Below are 23,738 nucleotides of genomic sequence, written 5' to 3' on the forward strand. Positions count from 1 at the left end.
CCCCCCCCATTCTTTCCAACGAAAAAACAAAACCCACAGTCAATGACATTCGTCCTCTTTCGGAAAAAACTCGGGTCTTTTATGACTTTTTTTTTTTTGGGTCATCTAAATGGTCCGAGTTGTACGGAAAAGTTGCTGGGCTGGGGAGGTCAAACACAAATGGAAAATAAACAGATAGGGGGGCCGGTCTCACCTGCCCGCCCGCATGCTAGCACAATGAATGACCTCTATGTGTCGATGAATGCAACGCAAACACAAACTTTGCCGCGTGCAAACACAACACACTTCAAATGGCCTTCGAGAGCGCCGCATACCACATTTAATTGGGAGTGAGAAAGAGGAGGGGGGGAGAAAAAAAAAAAAAGCAGCATACTGCCACCCTTTAAAGTAAACTCCTCGAAGCCAATCGGACAAGGCCAGGTCTCCGAGGGGAGGGGGGGGGGGACACACATGACCTCTTGTTACTTACCCGAAACTCGAGTGTAAACATGTTTTGTGCGCGGAAAAGTACATTGAAGTTCTTTGACGACCTTGAAAAACTGGATGTGTGCTTAACGTTCAATACCATTTTATTTCCACAGCGCCAATTATCAAGTTATCTCAAGGCACTTTACATAATTACGGAGCAGGGTCTCCTCGCTAACTGAAAGTCTCCCTTTTAGAAACCTCCAACAGATGAGTGATATTAGCGCTTTTAACATTGGCGAAAAAAGGAAAGGCGGACTTTTTTTTTTGTAGATTTACACGTTTAGAAAAGAGAATCATAATGAGCATATAAAAACTGCAAAGAAAAATTTGAGAAAAACAAAAAAGTATTCTATAACAGTTAAATAATATGCCTGTAATTTATATCTTTAGTGTTGTAAAGAAAAATAATTTATTACAGTGACATTCCCTCGTGGTTTTATAAAATACAGTTCCGTTTGTATTTATTTAAAAATTAATTTGGGAAATTTATAAAGTTGAAAAATAAAACATCCAATGACAGTTAAGGAGAATTAACTGGAAATTTAATTTAACTGCCGTGTGGAAATAGTTTTTTTTCCCTCAAGATCTTGGAAGACTTGAAGTAATCCAAACATATGTGCATTTTTTAAAAAATATATATATGGAGAAGAGCAGCTATAGCGTTTGGGACATTATGATCTTTCAGTGTGTCATCATCACTGGAGTAATCTGTACACTTTAATTTACAGTTTGTGTCCACATGGGAAATTTGACGTAAGCTTGTGCGAGTACAAAGGGCACTTGAATTGTATTACAAACATGGCATTATTAATTTTGACACTTTGTGGGCAAACGGACAAGTCGATAATGCCGTTTCAGGCTCGCTCGTGATATAATCTGGGACATTTGTTATTTACTTTAATTTTTCAATCCATGATTTAGACTGGAATAAATAAAAAAAAGTGTCTGAATGCAATCTGGATTTAAATCTTTATAATTGTGAGCATTTATCCATCAAAATCCACAGCTGAAATGTTATAAGAGGATGTGAGTTTTTATTTAACACACATACAAATACAGGAAAGGGGGGGGGGGGGACATCTGTGCTTGAACGCTGACCAAAAAAAAAAAAATTCCACAGCGACTTCACTCACAATACAATTTTGTTGGAAGTGTGAGAATTTGTTTCAAGTTGATGGCAACAGCCTCCATTTTGAGTTGACTTTGATATCACTCTGCGAAGAGTGAAATGTGTGGAGAAGTGTTGCGTTCAGGGCCTGCCATCTGTACCGTCTCCAACTGCAAAGTACTTGAGATGCTCTCACACTCTTTCACCGCCCAAATACAAAAGATGCTCTTAAACGGGTCATTGCTGACATCTATCGGTTAGTTGGAGAATGACAGGCACCACCACTAGAATTTTTTGGGCATTAATCTAAAAAAAAACTTTCCTTGTGTGATCTATTGAGCCTTATTATCTAAATCTGCCCAAAACAAATCAAGCTTCAAAAATTGCGATTCCCTCAGCAAAAAAATTATTAAAAGAGCATCTCATCTATACAATTTTTATTTACCGATGCTGATTTCTCCCGGGAAGCGAAACAGCGTGCATTAAGTGAGATTTACTCGCTGCGATGAAAACATCTTGCCGTTTACTGACCATAGCATCAGTGACAAATCTGGCTGCTATACATAAATCCCTCTCTGTCTCAAGTCAAAAAAAAAAAAGCTTCTGACATGCACGCCAGAATGAGATAAAAGCAAGCAGAATGGGTGTAAAAATAAATAAATAAATAAAAACACGAAGGGGAGCGTGTAGGGGGGGGGGGCACTAATGCTTCCATAGAAACTGTCGCTTTAGACAACTCATCTGTCAGCTCGTCTGTTGAGGAATTAGTCCAACTGACTCACTAAGTATGGTGAAAATGCCGGGGCGGGGGTGTTGGTGGTGAGGTGGGGGGGGGGGGGGGTCTTTTATGAGAAATAAATCCACCAAAAAATAAGTTGCGGTTAAATGACAATTGTATGTAAATATAGCCAGACTCCTACACTTTAATTTTATGTGGGTAATTACGGCTACTTTAGCTAATGGCTACTTTCGGGTCGTGGGGTTTTTTAGTTGCGCACGTGCAGCGGTCATATCGTGATCGCTGCACCTTGAGAAGATTTTTTGGTAATGCATGAATTGGAAATAAAAATGGCTGTGTTTTTCCCCCTCATTTGCATCTTTGCCTGAGTGCACCTGCAGTGCTGAATTTCAAAATAGGAAGTGAAAAAAAATGATGATTATATTATTTTTCAAAATGGTGAACTTTTTTTGCCACCTTTGCGTTCTGATGAAAGCACAATGGCGTTCTCGTTAATTGTTGCCTCATAATTGCTGTCTGGGAGTTGACAATAAGCAACAAAGGGCCTCGACGCCGTCCGTTTTTCGAGAATACCAGTCAACAATATTTGGTGAAAATAAGATCCCCCCCACCCCGCCCGGAACAACAATAGCTTCCGTAGGATGAGAGCCATTTGAGCTTCCGGGCCCTAAAGTGAAAAACAAAACCGGCGACGTGACAACAGCCCGATTTGATCCTGAGGGGAAAACGTTTGAAGCCGACAATCCCTTTTGTGATGATTTGCTTTTTTTGGGGGGGCTCATCCTCCCACTTGCCGCTATTGTATCATGGGCAGCTGCGCGGGCATTGTAGCGCCCGCCGCTAATCTGGGAGGGAAATCTTTAAACTCGACGTGGTTACGAGCAGCTGTCTGCGTTGCGGGAAGCGCCGCTAATCTGCCTCGGTATCTTACAGCCCCCTCGTTTAGCTCTCTGATCCTCTCCCATTATGCTTCCCTTCCTCATCGAGACGCCCTTGGCAAGCTGTGTCGGAATTCTGCGCCGATGAAAAGGCTTGGGAAATGACACTGTGTTGTAATTTGGATTTATAGAAAAGTCAAAAGCATATAAAAACTTATGGGAACTATTTTAACCCTGATTTAAAAGCTAACGCTGCTAGCCGAGGCTGATTTTTTTTGCATTTGATAAATCTTAATGCAGCTCTGCTTACCTTTTTGGCTTTGACGTGATGGTTGGAATGTCACACCCGTTGAGGGTGGCGTATTTCAGACAATGTCATCCAGCAGATTGAAGCTTCATCCAGCCTAAATGAGAAACATTTTGATTCATTAATCAGAAAGAGAAATATTACTTGAGATTTATTTAGTTGCTTTACTGTCCAACCAGACCAAATATTAGCTCTTTTAAAAATCTGAAAATTATAGGACAGTGTTTTTTTTAATAAATATATTTTCCTTAATATACAAGTTAACACATTCTAACTTAAGGCAAAGAAATTAGCAGTTAAACATTCTGAATTGGCAAAGCATTGGTCTTAAGAAAATAAATAAATAAATTTGGTGGGCTTTACTAATTTCACTCTTTACTGTATTTGCCTCAGCATATTTTTTACATACAAGAATAGATCTGGATTTTTTTGTAAATGAGAACAAGTCAGTAATTAATGTCTGTGATATTTGTGTGGTTTAGAGAAGGAGGAAGATAAGTGAATTATAGTCAGTGAGCTGGCAATGCACCATTATAATTGTTTGAATATATAATAATAATAAAAAAAACTTCGCTTGAAGACAAAAAGTAGGTCTTACATTGTTACTGGAAAACGATAAAACAGTTTTGATTGCTTTTTAATTGGACTCCCAGGATTACATAACGCGTTTTCCACGAGTTTGTGCACAAGAACTAGTTAGAAATCCAAAAATGTGGATACTCACCTTTTAGCAATGTTCAGAGAGTTTGATGAAGCTTCGTCTGTGGATTCATCACTCGGTTTCCTTGTTTTTTCGGTTTTCCTAAAATGGTTGCATGTTTGTTGACAACTTCAGAGCATAAAATGTCTCATATCAAACTCAAGACAGGCAATAGCATTTAAAAAATAATGTAAAATGGTGGCCGCTCTCTTAAAAACATATATTACTTAATTTTGTTTTTTGATTCTGTACGTAAACGTACGTGCAAGGTGTTTAGCATTTGGCGCACCTGGTATCTGATTTTGTTTTGATGACTCTGCTGCCACCTTGTGGTGAATTGCGGCGTTGCTGACATTTTCCTGCAGAAGACGATAGGGGTCAGCAAAAATGCAAAATAAATGTAAAGAAAGGCACACAGCGGATATGAGCGTAAATACTCTTTTATTTCTTTTCTAGGTTTGTTTACAGTATTTAGTCAGCCTTTTTGTTTCACATCTATTCCGTTTTTAATAACCTTTTTTTAATATGAAAGATTCAAATAAGCAAGATATTACATTTGTTTACTGTACATTATAAACAATATACTACAATGGCCACAGAACATGAGAAAAGAAAACTTCATGCAACTAAAACTTTGAGATGATGTGTTTGACCGTAGTTCCAAAATTGGGACAGTCCTCTTTTGATGCATTATTTTCACATTTCAAAAACGTATGTGCATGGATTTATGATTTCACATGATGTCTGCTCTGCCACTGGCATAAATAAATGATGGACCTTATTTCTCCATCCGGACGAGTAGAAAATAAGAGCACAGTGGCGAACCAAGACTTAACCATCTCAATTGTGGAAGATGAACAGTGCAAAGTGAACATGGGAAAGTGGGAGGAAAAAAAAATCCAGTCGTGATCAAATCGATACATTGCGTTTCCATGTTTTAGCAGCTCAGGAAGCCCTAAGTCATTTTTTAAAAGCTGAAATTATTGCTGCAACATGGAAAAGAATATATATTCTCTAGTAGTTAGGAGACTAAAACAAAAATGTGCATTTTTTTTTTCTTTCTCTCCCCTAACCTAGTTTTAAGAAGCCTCCCTTTGGCGCCAGCTTGTGGCAAAGTAACAACAAGCGTCTCCTTTAAATGCTTCCTGTCTGTTGGTCCGTGTGTCAATGGCAGCCATTTTGTCTCCCCGATGACGTCGCGCTTTTCTCGATCGCTACTACTAAAGCAGTTTTGGTCTCATCTGATTGCTCCCATTTCAACGAACACGGAATGCGAAACCTGGCCGACTCGTTTGGACCCTTAGCATACACGGCGGATGACTGGATGGCAATTCCGGGCACATCAGAAACGATGCTGGCCCGAAAATACGGGTTTCAAAACAAAAAAAGCCGGCAGGTATTTCTTGCAGCATTTTCATAGTCGTAATTTTACATTTTTTAGTGATTGGCTCCCCCTTCCTTATCTAGTGTGCACTTCAACGCACATAGAAATAACCGCTTCACATTCCAACGGGTTTTCGAATGGCGCGTGAGCTAGCTCCCGGAACCCGTTAAGATTGACGCGCCACCCTCGCAACCAGGCACTGAACGCAAAAGTCTTACCAGCGTGCGCCCATAGAGGGCGCTCTAGGCTCGTTGTAAGAGAGGCACTGAGCAGGGCGTTGGAGGCCTGGAGGAAGCGTGGAAGGAACAAGAGGGGTCGGGCGAGGGGCGGGGTGTGTGGGGGCGTGTTTTTTTTATTCGGGTAGGCTCAACACGGCTACCTCGGGTTTCATCTTGAAGTACTGGTTGAAGCGCAGCACTGCATATCTAGAACGGAAAGGGGGGGGGTCAACGTCAGTCAGGTTTACAGTAAATAGTGCAAAGCAACTTACTCCAAGAAGTCAAAGTCAATGGTGGAGAATTTGGCTTGAATCAAAGCCCAAAGAGCCCAGAAGAAATGGGATGCCTGCCAGAAACAAAAGCAAAGAAACAAAGAAGATTAGGGTTGGGCGCTTGCGGCCTTTATCGTGACATCTCTCCATTTCCTATTTCATTTCTTCCATCCCGACACATTTTTTTGTTCTCCTGTATTCATTCGGCCGTTCCTGTCATGGGAAACCGACTCGGCGACAACGGCGGCGGGAATTAGGGTCGCCACGGCGACTGCCGCTAACACCCGAAACACAAGGGAGTTGAAAGTCACCGTAGCAACCGTGACAAACACCTGTAACACAATCCCGCCGCTCGCCCATCCTCCACGCTTGTCCTCCTTTTCAACCTCCACAACCCCGGCATCTTCTTGCGCCATACTAAGTCATCCCGAGTCATAAAATTAGCCGTAAAATTTTGGAGCTCACCCAACAAGCGAGCAAATGGATTTTAACCGGGTGCATAAAATGCAATCGTTAATCAGAGCGTACTTACCAGGGCGAAGCGGTTGACTTGCACGTAAAGCGTCTCCACTTCTCTGTCCGTCACCTGGTCGTTCAGACCTTTGTGCTCCTTGTAGGCTTCCAGGTATGAACGCAGCCATTGCAGCTGGAAAGGTCTCGCCGGGTAGTGGCTATAATCCACTTCGTTCAAGCCTGCAAACAAACACAATTTTTTTTTTTTAATTTATTTAATTTTGCCAATGAATTTTAGTTTTGTTCGACGAGACTCACCGGCAAACTCATTGAAATGATTCCCAATGTCGAAGGCTTGGTAATTGTAGCCGGCGTACTCGTAGTCGATGAACTTTACGTTGCCTGCGTGGACAAGCGGTGTTGTTTACACAGAGTTGTGATGACTCATGCAAAAAGATGATAATGTTTTTTTTTTTTTAATCCCTTTGATAACTCAGAATGTCAGACTGTCAATTGGTTTTCTTACTTGCCCCCCCCTACCCAAAAAAAAAAAAAAAAAAGTCAAGCGTGAGTTTGCATTTTGAGAAGCTTTTAAAGTCGGTTTTAGACGGACAATGTTCTCAAACTGAGTTATCTGCAAAGAGGAAAAGAACGGAAAGAGGAGGCTGTTTGCTTTGGACGCATGCAAGTCCGGGACGCCTGCCAAGACTGGTCGGACGGGAATATGACAGAAGGAGGTGGAGCAGTAAAAAAAAAAAAAAGAATTCGAGACACAAAATCTACTGAGTAGACAAAAAGCCCTCAGGGCCAAGTGCAGTTACATAAGACTGACTTCGAAGGCCTCATGCAGATGTCAGCCATTTGTATTTTTGCGTTATTAATCTGCTGCATGCAATGTGAGGAATGGAAGCATTCGGTTACAAGCAGCTTGCTCTCAAAATACAAACCCTTGCTTTGACATGTCCAGTTGTAACACAATTCAAATTTGCTGGGAAACCAAATGCATGGGACTTTTGAAAATATTTCTTTTTTGCCCTGACATTTTTTTTTTCCCCCCTCAGCCTTTTTTTTTTTTTTTTTTTTGAGGTGGTGCTGGACTAGAGAGAAAGACACTTTGAGGTGGGTTACCAGGTGGAGAGTGGGTCCTAGCGGGACACAACTGAACACCTCCAGGCAGTGGCTATAGCCCCCCCTGCGCAGCAGATGAAAAGGTTGGGGCAAACATCGTTCACACATGCTCACTCGCTCGCGAACATAATTTGCCTTGTTGCCTTTTCACGCAACATTTTTTCGCGACCCCCCTTCCGTCTTTTGAGATGCTCTCCTTGATATCAAACACTTTAGCATACTTTAGCATCGGCGCCTGAAGTTCGACACTCTCCATTGTCTCGGCTGTTCCTTCTGCGAGAAAGGCCCCGCCCCCTCGTCTACAAAATGGACGTCAATGGCAACGTTTAACATTTTTTTTAACCACCTCGGACTACGAGGCAAAGGGTCAATGAGCAGGCGGGAAGACGCTTCACTCGAAGCAGCCACTCAGCAAATTTTACAAGCTGCACACTCGTGCGCCGATGACTCACCGGCCTGCTGGTTGTAGATAATGTTCTTGCACAGCAGGTCGTTGTGGCACAGGACCACGGGCGAGCCCAGCACCGACAAGCTCTGCTGCAGCCACACCAGCTCGTCTCGGAGGCAATGCGGACTGGGCACCTCCGTCTTCAACCTGAGACAGAAAGTAATCAGTTTTATTTGTTTCCTTGACAACGTTAACACCTGAGGTCGGTGTTTGTTTTGGATTCCTCTATGGTGCTAACGCACACAATCGTTTGTTATTGCCAGCAGACTTCTCAAACACTAAACACTCCTTTGGCGTGGCGCTAAAAATAGCCTAGCAACAATAGGCGCCATTACCTTTGTAAATGTAACTCAACTCAAAAGTTGGAGCTGAAAACATACTCGAGGTTTTAATTAGTGTTCCATGGAGGGAAAGCAATCATTATCTCAACTAATGCTAATTTCAGGCAGCACTTCAATGCTGTTTTACATTATATGTTAGCATTAAGCTAGCAGAAAATGTTGGCTAGCAGCCTTACCTGGCATTCTTCTCCGGATCGGTGAAGTACTTTGGGATGAGAGAGAAATATTTGCCCATCTTCAGCCACAAGTCCGACTGGGGCACCCAGCCGTTGTGGGCGTGGATAGCGTGATATTTGGCGAGCTGTCTGGCAATCAGCCTGGAAAAGCAATGAGAGTTCATGAACGCCAAAAAAAAAACTGTGTGGCTTTTTGGTGAAAATATAAAAGATACCTGAACACAGGCTGGCTACGGATGTGCTCGGGCTCCAAAGCGGCGCCTTCGAGGAACTCGTAGCACAAGCCGTTGTTGAAGGTGCAGTAGAGACGCGGGGCGCAGCGGTGCGCGTGTAGCACCCGGAAACTCTTCACCTCGTTCTCGCGGTCGATCAAAAGCTCCGTCTTGTTACCGTAGATACGAACCAGCACCACGTCTTGCATGGCGGCGCCCACGTAGCAGCCCAGAAGCTTATTAGTGATGCCATCCGTAAAAAACTGGAGAACAGGAAAACAATTCTGAACATGTCGGCATTTTTTTTTTTTTATCACGCATAACATTGACAGAACATGCAAGTTGGACTCCATTCAAGCCGTTGAGGCCGGAGAGCATTTGTTAGAGCTGCTCTGCATCGGGTGGGGGGGGGTCAACATACCAGCCCTTGTAATTGTTGCCACTATGAGGCACCGACTGGGAATGACAGGAATTTTATTTTCATGTGGACGTATTTGCTGAGTTTTGCTCTTCACTAGCTCATTCATGAAGATAGGGAAAAAAGGGGTGAGGGCGCGTGACCAGTTCCAATCCTGTGTTGACATCCCTTACAACCCACCCACCCCAGTCACAACAAAACTGCGTCTGAGGGGCTGTGCAAAAAAATGCATGTCAGCTTCCACCTCTTTAATGGATAACCACCAAGGTTGAAGGTGGAAAAACAGTCTCCATGTTTATTCAGGAATATTATCATGTAAATATAGTTGAAACCGCTCGGCAGGCAAATAAACAGAGCAACGGTTTGAATAATCTATTCAAACTTGACTTTGTGTTGTAGGCACTTTTCCACTTGTATATATATATATATATATATTACAATCACTGATTATTATGCTGATTGTGGTCCTGGAAATACATATAATAACCCAAATAATTGAATTATGGCAGCGACATATAATGACAGAATATTATTAAATGACATCAAACTAGTTGGCAATAGGTAAATAATAAGTTATAACATTTAAGAAGCCGAGTTGCTGGTTAAGATGGTGTACCTAATAAAGTGACCGACTGGAGCTGTCCACCGAAAGCTCGCGAAGGTTTCCATCGTGACTTGGAAGTGACGCAGATGCTTATAGGCCAAGAAAAATTAGCCCGCATCTCGACTGTAATAAAACCCACTATTACAAGTAACATTTCGTTATAAATTCATCGGTGATACATTTTCCGGTATTATAAAGCTACAGTGGCCATTTTTAATAAGGAGGTTGTCGTTTGGAGCCACTCCGCTATCTTGGATGCGCTTCAAAGAGCTTTAAGCTAGCGTCACTGTGTTATAACCATCAAAGGCGGTTTTTATGAGGGATTAAAAACAAAAAGACATAAATTGCACCTTTATTTTGACCTCGGAGGGTTTCCAGTTCGGTCTCAGCTCCTTGACCAGTTTCAGGGCGCCGGTTCTGTAGTCACTCTCCTCAACTACCACGTCTATTTTGGGCACGGCTGGAGCCTCTTCGGGTACGTGAATGTAGTTAGCCATACTTTATTCGTATTTTTAAGTTATTATCGTAACAAGGTAGCAATACGTGCGAGAAGTAAGGAAGGTATGATGAGCGCGTGACAGATCTGCTGCATATAGAGTCACTGAGTGGAGACCGAATGCGGCAACGCCTCTCTAAATTACCCCGCCCACCACCGGGAAAAGTTCTCCCGGTGCATTATGGGCTAGAAGTCTTGAAGAAGCGCTTGATTAAAAAACAAGCGTACACCGATTTGAAGACATAAGCACTCACACTTGTCATCCATATCATAATGTATGTGATTAAAACCACGTTCACGTCCTTGTCGAGGGTTAAAAACGCCTATTAAAACCAATACTTAGTATTTTATGAGACAAAAAGAACGAAAACTGATATATTGAGAGTTACGTAACATTAAACGGTACTCCCTAGCGTTATTACACAAGCGTACACCAGTTAAAGCGTTAATGCGCTATGCAAATGACGTCACATCCGCAAGCCACTTCGAATGGGGTGAGCTGTGCGTCAAAGTCTGGACGTTTAAAATGTCAGCTGCTCTGAGCCAAGTAGGCGGGCGGATAGTGACGGCAAATCCACTTTACGTAAATGGATCGCACTGTCTGCATCGACAGCACTCCCCTTTTGTGCATTGTCCCTTTTCAATGCACAGAGGGCAAATGAGATAAGGCAACATGTATTTACATTGGACCTATGTATGACGTCACACAATCAATGACATTAATACCTGTAATTATTATTTTGTTTCTAGATGCATGTTCCTGACTCTGTCTTGACTACTGTTCCCACTAACCCTAAAAAAAAAAAAATGCAGGATGCATCTGCAAATGACAACCTCACAGCAACACATTTTTCTCTGCACAGCCTAAATTAAAATATGTAAAATTTTGGGCCAAAATCATACATCCTGTTCCCTATCCAGCATAATAAGACCTTGTGGTTCCACAGGCTGGATAAGAAGAACGTTTACATGTGATTCTTCATCAGAGGAGTCAAACAGCCCTTTGTGACATCAATTGAAAATAAATCAAGATTAACCTAATTACTGTGTGTATGCTATCATCACACTGATTAGCTTACTTTGAACCCAAACACTGTCACAACTTAGCGCTAACCTCAACCTTAACCACTGACCTGGAAAATATGTGAACCAAAACACAACAAAATGTGGAAAAATCAGTACGACTCTTAACTTGAATGGCTTAAATACGTCAATGTTTCCACGTGTCTTTTTTTATTTTTAAAGCGAGCACGTCAGGGGGATTTTCAAACAGACACATCGCCAAGAGCAACATGTCCCGGCTAACAATAATAACCTTGTTTGTTAAAAGGTTTGTCGAGATACGGGGGGGAGCTGTTTGGATTGAAATGTGATCTACATAGCAACAAAAGTTTTTGTTTTTGTTCACAAAGACAGGTGAGTATCAGCTAGTTTTCCGGATCAAAATCAGAATACTGTGCAGTGATGTGTCTGGTTAACATTAATGGAAACTCTACAAGGCAAAAGTGGAAATAAATTGAATTTTCCATCTTGACTTACAATGGAAATTTACTGGAAACGCTCCACCCCTTTGCAAGTCTAATTAAACCAGACTCATTACTCATTAACTTGCAGTACATGAACTCGAATGTCCTGTTCATGTACACATTTAGAATTATTTTTTTTGCCTTTCGCTCAATCAAAGTAGTCCTCGATATCGATGTTGGGGTTGAGAAGATCCTCCCCGTACTGTGTGAGATCCATCCGGTTCAAGATGAGGTTCTCAAAGGTCTCCTCTAAGTCGGTTTCCCCGATCAGCACCGCCCCGACCATCCTGCCGCCTTGCAGAACCACCTGGAACCAAAAAAGGAGATGTTCCATTTCCTGATTTAAATTTGCAATGGCTTGAGTGATGTCACCTTGACATACTCCTGGCCTTTGGTGTAGCGTAGTAGCAGCTCATAGTCGGACCCCAGGCCTTGCGCGTTAAACTTTCCTAATAAAACCACCTACAAAAAATATTTGATGACGGTAAGTACTCAACAAAAAATAAAAAAACATGTCACATACCTTGTAGTTAAAGAATTGAGTGACGTGTGAGAAGAGCTCAAAGCAGAAGTCCAGCTCGATAGCTTCGGCTAGGACGCAGGCGGCCATGCAGCGGCCGGCGTGCCAGCCCATCTGACGAGCCTGCGTCCACAAGCGCATCTGAAAGGCAAGCGGAAAATATCGTAATGGCGTCCGGGTTCTGATATTGGACCTTGGCTTACCTGCTGCCACAGCGGGCTGTGCTCCCAGCATGCCGTGCACACGTCTCCGGCGGCGTAGACGTCCGGCTCCGATGTCGCCATGTGGTCGTCCACTCGGAGGCCGCCGTCTTCTGCCAGAGCGAACTTATCGACAATATATGCATTTACACAAAATACTGGTTGCACTTGCTTCTGTCCTTTAGTGACTTGAAAAGACTACAAAAAGAAATTTAATGAGTCTACATACGTTGTTGCCGTGAAGAAATGGCTCCGTGTTGGGCGTGACGCCCGTAGCGCTCACGATAAAGTCACAGCCGAATGTCTTGCCGTTGGTCAGCAGGACGTAAACGGGCCAGGTTGCTTCTGGAGTAAGAGGAGAATGTCAGGAAAAGGCAACTAGAACATCCAAACTCTATTTAGGGTGCTAGGAACACAGCCATAATGGTATTTATAAGAGGGTGTGCACACTTGTGCAACTACATTATCAGTTGTTTATTTTTTAGTTGTACATTTTATCAGTCACATTAATTATATGGTTGTTGTTTTTTTTATAACTGCTGGCATTTGAACAAGGGTGTGTAGACTTTCTATATTCAGTGAAGATCTAGTTCTCACCAGTCTCGGGTTTTGGTGTTTGGGATTGGGATTTGAGCATTTCCTCAGCGGTGAAGATCGTTTCCACCTCACACTGATATTCCACTGAAACCCTGCGGGACGCCTGATCGTAACACGGACAAAAAAGGGTCAAGACGTTTTTACATCCAACATAAATAATCCCTCAAAGTTTCGTTTCCCTCACCCACTCGGCTCCTTTGAGAACCAGTCCTTGGTGCCAGTCTGGACCGAGCGCGCTGCCGGACTCTGTGGGACCAGCGCCACGTCGTGAGTGTCGATCTGGAAGCAACAGCACACGTGAGCGGCGGGATGAGAAAAACATTAGAATCCAGACCTGAAGTGAAGGTCTGGAGCTCGCCGGCTTTCGGGTCGTCCGTGGTGTAGCGAGCCCTCTTGCAGGGGGCCGCCCGCTCGGGCTTGTCGGCGCTCAGCGACGGAATTAGGAATTGGGCCGCCCCCGCGTCGAAGAAGGTGTTCCCAATAGCCTTGTCCTTCACGGCCCAGATCACCTCGCAGTCTTCCACCTCGTACCTACACATTGTGATTGATAACTTATTTCACTCAAAAAATACTGCTTTGGCGCCCTCTTGTGGCATCATCAAGACATACTTACACTAACTCCAAGGCAATCCCGCCATTTCCGACGACAACGATCCTCCTGGCTTGAGTTAACTGCTTTTGAAACTCCTGAAACAGAAGTGAGTGTGTTGAACTAGAAAGTTAAACTTTATGATTAAGGTTCTAAACGGTGGTAGCTACCTGGGCACTGTCCGTGTCCCGAATGCCCAGCACGAACGGCCTGTCCTGGGTTAGCAGCTTCGGTCTGGCCCCGCTGCAGATGCAAAGCTTTTCGTAGCTATAAATGTTTCCATCTGTAGTCTCCACCAACTGCAGAAAAAATATATATATTATTATAGTGGGTTTTTTTTGGGTGTAGTGTACCCATGTTCCCACAAGGGGGAGACATTTTATAAGCATCATGGTTGGAGTGCTACAGAATCGGAAGTTAAGCACTTGCTGCGTACATTATATTATATTTGACAAAAATTAAAAACTAAAAGAACCTTACATGTGATTGTGTGTCCAGTGTGTTAACAGCCGAGTGAATAACGGTCAAGTTAGGGAATTTCTCCTCCAGAACACTGGCTGGTTTCTCCTCCACATCAAACTCTTCCAGAACTTTGGCGACCTTTGGAATAACACAGACGCGTCATGAGGAACGAACGTCACTTGGTGAGGTGTGTACATTTAATATAAATTCTGGGAGTAAGATCTAAGTTTTTCCATGTTTTTCTGACCTGTTTATAGTTGGTGACTGTCTTTATCTGGAGGCCTGCGGTAATCAGAGCTACGTCAGCTGACGGTAAACTGTACGACAACTGTTGACACACACAAAATTAATATTTAGAAATACGTGTAGAAGCTTAAGCTATATTGATATTTTGTGCTAATATTTCACCTGCTCAACACACGTCACCCCCGCGATGCCACCTCCGACGACGATAAATTTGAACGATTTACATATTTTATCTGCCATGGTAAAAAACAAGCTAATGTTTAGCTAAACATTTCCGAGCGCTAGAATGCGCTTCAAAAATATATCTCCAGGTCATTCAGGGTGATAATACGTAACTCCCCGACAGGAATTATTCACTAAATATGTTTTAAAATAGTCCTATGGTAAATTAGAAGAGTTTTTATAAGGCTACACGCGAGTAGCAGGGCGAAAATATATTTACTTCCGTGTATACATAAACTACGGCAAGCGATAAAGGCGTTTAAAAAAACTACGGCAACCGGTAAAGAGTGACTCATACGCGAATTAAAATTTGAATCGTAAAAATAACTTCATATTGGTGTTTCAAGTAAAAGGGACTTTGAATATATAAAATATGTTGTATGTTTGTGAAAATTATCAAAATATTGCCATTTTTTTCTTTATTTTATTAATATTTTACCATGTAAAGTCTATTATTCATTCTTTCCCCATATTTAACATACAAATGATTATTTTAAAAATGTAAAAAGACTAACTGTGTGTATTCAAAATGGCATTGCACAGTGTGTTGATATATAAAATGATCCATTTCTATCTCTAGCCACACTCTCCTAGATTAAAAAGCATACCTTTGATTATTTTTCTCATTATTCCGAGCCATGAGGCAACCCCTCCTGTTATTTGAATTTAGATGACAAGTGTACCTGTAAAGTCAGAGATTAATGGGGCCACCAGTGCAAAATTAGACATAACACTTTCATCAGCCTACATAAGCACAGTGATATAAACAACTCCACACTGAATGGCGGCTGAAGTGCAATGCAATTTGTGTTTTTTTATTTATTTATTATTTTTTTGCTTGAAGTCATCAACTGACCTGGATGTTATTATTTTTTTTCAGAAAATTATTATGTCCATTTTAAGGTGTAGGTGTTAGAGTCTGACCTGATCAGAATATTTTCCTGCATCATATTTCCCCTCTTGATATTCATGATGCTACCTAAAATAAAGCCTGCAGGAAGTAAACACTTGACTCAAATACAAACACACTGTGGCGTAACAAACTGGATTAACTGCTCCCCGAAGGAACGTGGCGTTTTTTTTTCAACGTTGTTATGCATCCAATATATTTCTCCGCGTCGTCTGCATTGTGTTATGAAAGTTATATTTTAACGTCAACCCAGCCCAAATAAAAACATCCATCTAAAATAGTAGACTGTTATGACAACCGTGCGAGATTTGTTGCTATATCTACAGATATTGTTTGCGGGCTGATATTATGAAAAAATAAAATATATATATTCTCTGCCAATTGTAATGTTAAAGAAAACCAGGGGAAATATTACAGCATACCAATTGCATTATTCATCTGGACTGCCTGTTTCTGTTTATGACTAATATTATGAAATTTAAAATATTTACAGTCAAGTGAGGAAATATAAACAGTATGACATAGCTGACTTTCCCTCCTTAAATTATATTTATAAATAATATTTACCACCGACTTTTACCTCGAAATATGTCAGCTTCATAGATTCCGCTTTTTTATTCTTTTTATTTTCACATCATGCCACTGTGGAAAAGCACGAAAACACTTTTGTACAGTTACCATATACTGGTTATCGAGTACTAGAGAGGAAAGTAGTAGTTAGGTGGCAGAAGAAGCTCCCTCTTGCCGTAGGTGGCCGATCCCACGTTGGTCGGCGCGTACACCGTCCCGATGGTGTTACTGGAACGTACCAGAAAGTCCGCTAGTCTTTGGGTGACACAGGTGGCCGTGTTGCATTTTCTCTTCTGGATGACGTGGCTAAAAAAAAAAAAAGATTGCCTTTCCATATTAAAACACCAAATGGACTTCGAGAGATAATCCACCTGTTTTTATCCGGGACTTCTCGTGAGGCCATGATCCCGAGGAAGGGGTTGGAGAAGGGGAACGCGGGCCATTCTCGATCATCAGGCCGAGGACTATCCTCTTCGCCGAATGAGCTGGAACTGGAGTGTCTGAATCACAAATGAGAAATGGTATCGCTCAGAAAGTTGATGGCCACCTCTTGGAACGACAGTCCCCAGGGGGAGAAGAAAAAGTGGCCACTTTAAAGGCCCCATTTGTACTTCACATCTTTTCAGACCAGCACAATTTGAGTCAATTTCCACGACGCGCTGACCTCCGCTTATACGCCTACATCTCATATGACGTTTATTGCAAAATAGAATATTGGAATTTGTTTTTCTCACCTGTTGCTCGGAGCAGCGGCGATGCACGGCAACAATCCAAACAGAATTAAGACGAGCGCGGGGACCCTCGGATGATACATGACTGATCTGTGGGAAAAAAAAAATGAGGCGTGTCCCGGTTACGACTAAAACATGTAAAACGTGAATAATCATCAGCTGAAGCTTTCATAACGTCAAATATTTTCAAACAGAAAAATTAATATATAATTTAAAACCCAACTACCACTTATTTGACAGAAATGAGATTTTATTCATTTATTATTTCCCCTAAAAGTGAAGACAAAATATTTTTGGACTAATACCAATAAGCAAATATTTGAAAAAGTCAAGAAAATAAATAAATATAAACATTACTCAATATTTAATCACAGCAAAATGTAAAGGAAATATTTTTCTCCTAATATGGGGTTGAAGAATATTGAAAATTCATCAAAATAAAAAAAGTAAATATTAAACAGTCCAGATTTATACCATAATAACAAATCAGTGTAATAATTGAACAATTCAGTCCAACTAAAATTGTAATTTTTACCCATTTCTAACAATAACTAATTTTACAAAAAAAATTATACACTAAAAATATATACCGTATATCACTTTTCAATAATATAATTAAGTATTTAAACATACTGTATTAAAATATCAATAAATTAAACACACAAAATAAATAAATATGAAATTATAACATTTGTAAATTCATAATCTATTTATAGATAGTCCTAGACTATAAAAAGTAACGAAGCCAACGAACGTACGTGCTGTTGTGCCGGTGAAGCCAATTGCAGCAGGATTTCTCGTGGAGCAGTCCAGAGCTTTGCCACGTCGTCTCCCGACGCGCCAACATTTATACGTGTTGCACTCAAACCACTTGTGACATCACGTCTCCAAATATAGCTGTAAAAAAAAAAAAAAATTCATTCACAATGAATGAGATGGTGGAGGTTGGCGGGGGTGTAAGGCACGACCTTTCACCCTAACCCACACGCCGCGATCCGTCATACCTCGCCATCGTCATTGTCATTCGTGTGAGGAATGAAACTGAAAAAAAAGTGGAAGGTTGATGCACCTCCAGATTCTTTGTGAAGTTTTCCGTCGCCTCAACTTTGCCCCTTCCTGCTTCCCTCTGGACTTTACTTGCTGATGAATAATAAATGGCGTGCTATTACCATCATCAATAATGAAGAACGCCTCATTATTTTATTAGGACAAGAATAACTGATTACAGGGACCCTCAACTATATTATTTATTTTTTTTATTTTGAAAAGATTCGCAAACCTATTTTGTTTAGCTTCAAACGAACCCTTAGCTAAAAACTGACCTTGTTCATGTGGGCTGATGTTTTGTTGAAGGTTTGATGTATAAATATGCAAAAATATGCCATTTTCACGGCACATTTTACAGCGTATAATGTATATAATACCCATATCTGTTTTGCATAGAAGATCTTTGGGCACATTAACGAGCTCGTGGAATTCAGACATGGCCACTGAAAGCTCCTATTTAGAGAGATTGCGCAACTACGGTCATTGGGGTCAAAACAACACAAGTTGAAACAGTTATGTGACAAAGATTTGTAATGTTTAGAAATAATATAACAAAGTATTTAAAAAAAAAAAAAAGGGGATGTCTTTAAATTTTGGTCGAGTGCAAAAAAAAGACACAAAGACATTTCACAACTCTGCTTTAATACTATAAAAAATATTTCATTACATAATGCTAAAAACAATACTGTTAGCGTATGGGAGGCTAAAACTTCATTTGGATTGAGATGTTTTCAAATGATTTACTTTCACAATCGTTGATTTCTTTACCGGATGTTCCGCTTCGACCTTTTGTACTACTTTGTGGTCGTCCTCGACGGCCTCGCTGGTGACGCGTTCAATGGCAAAACCATTGTTGGGAACTCCCTGGACATCCTTGGAAGCTTTCGCATTGATTAGTTTTTTGCAGCGCTCATACTCGTCCTTCTGGAACTGCTTTCGGAGGAGGATTATCACGGCGAATGTGAAGAAAAAGGAAACGCCGCTGATACCCGAAACCAATCCCAGGAACACTACCCTGCAAATAGGACGAGGTTAAATTCATGGATATTTTTCCACTAAAATATTGAACACATATCCTTATTTTGTCCAAAAAAAATTGTGAATATTTTTTCAATTTCACCCATTCAAAATGTTCAGTGGCATCAGACCTATAAACCCATAAATAAATATATATAATATAAAATAAATCATATAAATAAAAATAAATATTATATAAATTAGATATATAATAATATTGATTAATATAAATAATGTAAATAATATAATAATAATTATTAAATTAATATAAATATAAAATTAATATAAATAATATAAACCCATCTATAAAAAAAAATTATATATAGTATTTCGGATGTCATACCTGTACATATCGGCATTATAAAGACGACAAGCCCCTCTACCACCGCACTTTTTAACCGACCACTGCAGGCACGTCATATCAATGAATGCCCCAAAATAAATCGGAGCTGGAATTCCACCTATAGAAAAACCACATCATCAATCATCCATCCCAAATCATCAATAAAACAAATGTTATTCTTACCAAGGACCCGGATAATCAAAGTCTGCATACCCAGGGCGAGGGATTTAAGATGCGGCGAGATGCATCTGTAATAGCAATAAAAAAATTACCGTATTTTCCGCACTATAAGGCGGTAGATATCGATGAATATCAACGTATCACTATTCAAAAACTCACCTTATAGTGACCATGTAAGCAGGCGTGATCCCCAGGGAGCTAATAAAAGCGCTGAGAACCGACACGGCCATGTAGGAACTGAAACTACGACTGCAGCTTCTGGCTTGGGGGCACTGCCCTAGTTTCACCGAAGTACTGCTGCCCGCCGGGTACGAAGCAGACACGCAAGTACAGTTATGAAACACCTGTAGGAGGATATTCAATTTTATTATCTATGGTTGTTTAGCACTTCGGAATTCTTCTCCTGTAAACTACTGATAAGAAAATGTGAGGTCCTACAGTTTTTTTGCCGTATCCGCTGTAGTCCAGGCATCCAGCCATACATGGCGAAATGTAGGTGATGCCGCTATCTGAACACACCGGGTCCCAATGTTCTGCTGAACACGAACAGTTGCTATTGCACTCCGAGAAAAGAGTTTGACCTCCGTGTAACGCTCCTGGCGTCCTGTCAGCGGAAATGCACAGATTGTATTTCCTTTAGTTAACTGTGACGATTAATTATACAGTACCGGACCAATGATTGTATAAGTACAGACCCGTTGTAAGACACGGTGAGTCCAGCCACAGGAATGTTGTCGCACTTGGTGCCGAATTTGAGAAACATGAGGAGGTAGGCCCCGAGGGACACGGCGAATGAGAACTGAGCCCCCGACACGACGCTGAGCTTGTATCGCTTCATCACCACGCCTCCCAGAAAAATCCCCATGGCAACAGCCGGCAGGGTCAGAACCCCTGCAAATAAAAACGGAATAAAGACATGGCTAATTTAGGATCAACTTTTTGGGATGTTATTTGACTTCCTTATCTGATTTGGAGCATAATATTAACTTGAGTTCCATTCTGCAATGTTTTTTTTTATCTCCCTAGAATCCATCAGGCCAATGTTTGACCTTTCCTGGTTAAATAGACATTTGGAGCTGCCATGGTTGCACGGAAAGGTTACAAATCTGTCTACTCGCGCTTATAAAGACAAACTAATTAACGTTATATATCTTCAGTGTCCCTAAAAGTCTCCATCTATAAGAAATATCGTCTTACCTATGAGGAAGTTGGCTCTGGATGCCGATTGTCCAAACTGCTGCTCGATATATTTGGCATTGAAGGTGAACATGCCAACGAGCGAGTTGAATTTAAGCATGCTGCCGCAAATGAGCAGGAAGTAGATGGGATTACCCAGCAGGTCCTTCAACGAGGGAAGGAACCCTAGATTGAGATGATCAAACTGTTACATAAAATAGCGGTGAGAAAAATGAGATTCCATCAAACCTTTGGCGAGTTCTGTTGACTTTGTGACAGGCTTGTCGTTGGGGGAATCCGTTGTTTTCGGAATCTCTGCCTCGGGTTTGTCCTCTTCAAGCTCGGGCGAGCGAGGGAAGAACCAGAACGGAATGCTAGCGAGGAACAGGAGGCCGGCGGACACTAGCATCCCCATCCACCAAGCTCCCACCCAACGAGCATCAGTAGGAGAGATGGTTACACTTTCTGAAATGTATTAAAGATGTCACCTTAATCCACCAATCCGATTGGTATCCAAATTTCAAACTCACCTAAATCAACAAACCCAATGTCAACGTATATATTGGCACAGTAGGACCCAAGGAGGTAGCCAAAAACAGGACCAAGAAGAGCAATAGTCTGGATACAAGCTGCCAAAGGAGAAAACCAAATGTTCTGATACCGTCGTTCAAATCAAGAGATTAAAAAAAAATCACCTACCGATGTAGAAGGGAGAGTTCTCAGCTTTAGCAAAGTCGTCGATGTACGAGATGCCCAGAGGTGTGACTGGAGTCTCTCCGATTCCCCGTAACGCGTTCCCCAAGAACACATAGATCCACATATTGGAACTGGATTCCTTTTCGCAGGCTGCATGGAGACACAGGAACTCAGAGGGGGTCTTGGTGGAACTGTGACTCACTAAACACTCAACCGATTAGTAGAGGACAGTTTCAAGGACCATGTAGTAGAAGCTATTAGCATAGATGCTAGCTTGACCACTTGATAGCTCAAGGTTAAATGACCAGTTGACATACTGAAGGTGTCATGGACGTGACCCTCAAGTCGAAACCTTCGGGAATCACGCCGTGTGCGTGTGTTTGTATGAGAGCACGTCTGCCAGGACATTCCCGGAATTGTTGAAACGTAGCCAGTATTCGGATATTAAGCCCAGGCTTTGACATTCCGAATTAAATATTTGTTAACTCGTCTCTAGTGAGATTTCAAGTGAGACTTCTGTTGGAATGTTGCTGCTCAGTGGGACTAAAAGAAAATTAATCCCCCGGAGATTTACCTTGTGTGGTGTTACGTCCGATTTCGTGGTTTACGTCGTTCTCAGGACGGAGACAGGCGATGGTGCTGTCATTCTGGAAGGCGGAGATGACCGTGTCGTATTTGTAGCTGGAACGGAATATCTTAGGTTATAATTAAATTTTTTAAATGGGGCAATCAAGTCTTCAATGAGTGTCTACCCCGGGATTTTCTTACGGTCCCATGAAGAAGTGCGTCAAGCCAGTGAGAAGCGCCCCGACGGCCATAAGAATGGAACCTCCAGCGATGAGTCTCGGACGATGCATTTTGGCGCCATAATGGCTTACCACGGCTAAAAACAACAAGTTGCCTTCCTCCAGGAAAGAAAATGGCACCCAGTTAGGAAACGAGTTGTTGTATATTTTCGTAAATCGGTTTTACCCATTTCGAAACTTCCGTCGACGAGGCCAACGTGGGAGCTGGAGAGATCGAAACGTCTTTCGAGCTGCGTGATGGCGCTCTTGACGAAAGTTCCCGCCAGGGTCTTGCAGAAATAGGCAAAGGATAACGCTGCGATAAACATCTGGAAAGACAAAAAATGATATCATTTAGGGTTATGTAACCGTATTTGGAATACAAATCTCAAATGATACCTTGAGAGTTGAGATACCATGCCGGCGTTTTTTGCTAATGTCCCCGTTGGAGACGTAGAGAGCCTGCTGGCTGGTCATTTTGGTTCTGTCCTCAAATGTTTCCGCCATTTTTAAAATCGGGCTTTCAACACTTCAGGTTGCTGTTCTGCATGGAACTCCAACTGGGCTTTCTCTTCGGTAACAAAGAGAACAATCCATGTAAAAGCCTCGTTAATTGTCACTTGAAAGTTCTTGAAAGACTAAATGTTTCTTCCTAAATTTTTTCTGACTAACTAACCTTCAATTCTTTTTTTTTTGTTGAGTATTTATTTCTATAAATCAGATTAAAACAGGAGTCAAATAGGGCCATTCGCATTTATATGGTCTTTAATAAAGACCAAGATATTTAATCAATTAATTTTGATAATGCATAGCTGTGAAGTGAAAACTTGAAAGCATCATTCACATCATAAGGATAAATAAAAAAGTAGGCAAAAGAGAATTATAACCTTAAATTATATGTCTCATAATGATTTACATGAAAAATGGAATCCAGTACCTAGTGCATCCTCAGGCTCATCTCGGGAGACTCTCCCTTCTGTCGAGGCTGCCGGCCATGTCGGGTTTAAAAAAAAAAAAAAAAAAATTGGACCTGCCGAGCCAAAGTTGCTCTCCTGCCGCTTGTGGTGCGAGACAAAAGGCTGTGCACATTTTTATTCCACAGGCATGCAAGTGCCTCCAGGAGGGCAGAGCAACAAGTAAGGAGAGGTGGAGCAGTCTGATTATTTAGAACTTCAGACCAAACCCTCTTACTCAAAAAAAAAACTATTTATATTTCATTTGAAGATGAGTAACAACTTCCACTGTAAATCCACTGACTCATATTTAAGAACATTTACTTTTTTTGCTTTGACCCTTTTTTGTTTTCTCTGCACAGAAAATTGGCCCAAAAATAATCCCAGGATTAGGATTAAGAATTTTCACATTCCTAAGAGTTTTCACCCATGAGAATGGACTTTACACTTTAAACCCTTGTAAAATACTCATTATTAATATGATTTATTTTTGGGCATTTAATAATCATTTGTATTATTTGCTATTTTTTACAGTATTTAAGATAAAGCTAAAGTGCCCCCACTGCTGGTGAAATGTGGCACTGCAACATAATTTGTTCTTATCTACACTCCTGTAAA

The 23,738-nt window shown here is 41.4% G+C and overlaps 5 protein-coding genes and 1 long non-coding RNA gene across 7 annotated transcripts in view; 1 reads left to right on the forward strand and 5 right to left on the reverse strand.

Moving 5' to 3' along the window:
• Nucleotides 1-4,483, reverse strand: part of LOC148379177 (uncharacterized) — a 123,178-nt gene extending 118,695 nt beyond the window's left edge. For both annotated transcript variants that reach the window (XR_015855320.1, XR_015855321.1), the window contains exons 1-2: nucleotides 4,225-4,483; nucleotides 3,504-3,597 (exon numbers count right to left, since the gene is read on the reverse strand). This is a non-coding gene — a long non-coding RNA (uncharacterized LOC148379177). The remainder of the gene's footprint in view (nucleotides 1-3,503; nucleotides 3,598-4,224) is intronic.
• Nucleotides 4,484-5,273: 790 nt separating this feature from the next.
• etnk1 (ethanolamine kinase 1) lies at nucleotides 5,274-10,501 on the reverse strand. The gene is made up of 8 exons (XM_088366531.1): nucleotides 10,205-10,501; nucleotides 8,836-9,095; nucleotides 8,621-8,761; nucleotides 8,108-8,250; nucleotides 6,846-6,929; nucleotides 6,607-6,767; nucleotides 6,075-6,148; nucleotides 5,274-6,009 (listed from the first exon to the last, which is right to left on the reverse strand). Exons 1-8 carry the CDS (start codon nucleotides 10,349-10,351, stop codon nucleotides 5,937-5,939), a joined length of 1,083 nt encoding a protein of 360 aa, XP_088222657.1. The 5' UTR covers nucleotides 10,352-10,501; the 3' UTR covers nucleotides 5,274-5,936.
• Nucleotides 10,502-11,547: 1,046 nt separating this feature from the next.
• Nucleotides 11,548-14,966, reverse strand: pyroxd1 (pyridine nucleotide-disulphide oxidoreductase domain 1). Its single transcript, XM_088366529.1, has 13 exons — nucleotides 14,653-14,966; nucleotides 14,492-14,572; nucleotides 14,263-14,382; nucleotides 13,953-14,081; nucleotides 13,807-13,880; nucleotides 13,528-13,724; nucleotides 13,378-13,472; nucleotides 13,194-13,296; nucleotides 12,826-12,941; nucleotides 12,600-12,722; nucleotides 12,400-12,537; nucleotides 12,249-12,338; nucleotides 11,548-12,183 (listed from the first exon to the last, which is right to left on the reverse strand). Exons 1-13 carry the CDS (start codon nucleotides 14,728-14,730, stop codon nucleotides 12,025-12,027), a joined length of 1,503 nt encoding a protein of 500 aa, XP_088222655.1. The 5' UTR covers nucleotides 14,731-14,966; the 3' UTR covers nucleotides 11,548-12,024.
• Nucleotides 14,169-23,738, forward strand: part of slc2a13a (solute carrier family 2 member 13a) — a 29,464-nt gene continuing 19,894 nt past the window's right edge. Inside the window, exon 1 of the mRNA XM_088366521.1 lies at nucleotides 14,169-14,431. The gene's annotated coding sequence lies outside the window, so the exon portion shown is untranslated. The remainder of the gene's footprint in view (nucleotides 14,432-23,738) is intronic.
• Nucleotides 16,248-17,007, reverse strand: iapp (islet amyloid polypeptide). Its single transcript, XM_088366533.1, has 3 exons — nucleotides 16,927-17,007; nucleotides 16,564-16,692; nucleotides 16,248-16,498 (listed from the first exon to the last, which is right to left on the reverse strand). The coding sequence occupies exons 1-3, from the start codon at nucleotides 17,004-17,006 to the stop codon at nucleotides 16,321-16,323; spliced, it is 387 nt and encodes a 128-aa protein (XP_088222659.1). The 5' UTR covers nucleotide 17,007; the 3' UTR covers nucleotides 16,248-16,320.
• slco1e1 (solute carrier organic anion transporter family, member 1E1) lies at nucleotides 18,592-23,695 on the reverse strand. Its single transcript, XM_088366514.1, has 15 exons — nucleotides 23,105-23,695; nucleotides 22,567-22,738; nucleotides 22,355-22,496; nucleotides 22,151-22,283; nucleotides 21,957-22,063; nucleotides 21,386-21,532; nucleotides 21,217-21,315; nucleotides 20,936-21,151; nucleotides 20,708-20,872; nucleotides 20,206-20,401; nucleotides 19,949-20,114; nucleotides 19,670-19,854; nucleotides 19,514-19,578; nucleotides 19,331-19,448; nucleotides 18,592-18,985 (listed from the first exon to the last, which is right to left on the reverse strand). The coding sequence occupies exons 2-15, from the start codon at nucleotides 22,672-22,674 to the stop codon at nucleotides 18,682-18,684; spliced, it is 2,151 nt and encodes a 716-aa protein (XP_088222640.1). The 5' UTR covers nucleotides 22,675-22,738; nucleotides 23,105-23,695; the 3' UTR covers nucleotides 18,592-18,681.

The sequence above is a fragment of the Syngnathus floridae genome, chromosome 22, assembly GCF_059516105.1.
Source record: "Syngnathus floridae isolate MCC-2025c chromosome 22, RoL_Sflo_1.0, whole genome shotgun sequence".
Lineage (NCBI taxonomy): Eukaryota > Metazoa > Chordata > Actinopteri > Syngnathiformes > Syngnathidae > Syngnathus > Syngnathus floridae.

What these genes read in the sequence shown, in the direction of transcription:
- etnk1 (XM_088366531.1), bottom strand. Translation starts at nt 10,351, where the DNA reads ATGGCTAACTACATTCACGTACCCGAAGAGGCTCCAGCCGTGCCCAAA. An exon ending in CCTCCGAGGTCAAAATAAAG is followed by an intron (nt 9,096 to 10,204) that starts GTGCAATTTATG and finishes CCTGTTCTCCAG; the next exon opens with TTTTTTACGGATGGCATCAC. An exon ending in CGTAGCCAGCCTGTGTTCAG is followed by an intron (nt 8,762 to 8,835) that starts GTATCTTTTATA and finishes TTGCTTTTCCAG; the next exon opens with GCTGATTGCCAGACAGCTCG.
- slco1e1 (XM_088366514.1), bottom strand. Translation starts at nt 22,674, where the DNA reads ATGGCGGAAACATTTGAGGACAGAACCAAAATGACCAGCCAGCAGGCT. An exon ending in ACGCACTTCTTCATGGGACC is followed by an intron (nt 22,064 to 22,150) that starts GTAAGAAAATCC and finishes ATTCCGTTCCAG; the next exon opens with CTACAAATACGACACGGTCA. An exon ending in CAGAGCCAACTTCCTCATAG is followed by an intron (nt 20,402 to 20,707) that starts GTAAGACGATAT and finishes TTTTATTTGCAG; the next exon opens with GGGTTCTGACCCTGCCGGCT.
- pyroxd1 (XM_088366529.1), bottom strand. Translation starts at nt 14,730, where the DNA reads ATGGCAGATAAAATATGTAAATCGTTCAAATTTATCGTCGTCGGAGGT. An exon ending in AACACCAAAACCCGAGACTG is followed by an intron (nt 12,942 to 13,193) that starts GTGAGAACTAGA and finishes CTCTTACTCCAG; the next exon opens with AAGCAACCTGGCCCGTTTAC. An exon ending in ACAGCCCGCTGTGGCAGCAG is followed by an intron (nt 12,538 to 12,599) that starts GTAAGCCAAGGT and finishes CTTGCCTTTCAG; the next exon opens with ATGCGCTTGTGGACGCAGGC.
- iapp (XM_088366533.1), bottom strand. Translation starts at nt 17,006, where the DNA reads ATGTATCATCCGAGGGTCCCCGCGCTCGTCTTAATTCTGTTTGGATTG. An exon ending in GCCGCTGCTCCGAGCAACAG is followed by an intron (nt 16,693 to 16,926) that starts GTGAGAAAAACA and finishes TTTGTGATTCAG; the next exon opens with ACACTCCAGTTCCAGCTCAT. An exon ending in GAAGTCCCGGATAAAAACAG is followed by an intron (nt 16,499 to 16,563) that starts GTGGATTATCTC and finishes TTTTTTTTTTAG; the next exon opens with CCACGTCATCCAGAAGAGAA.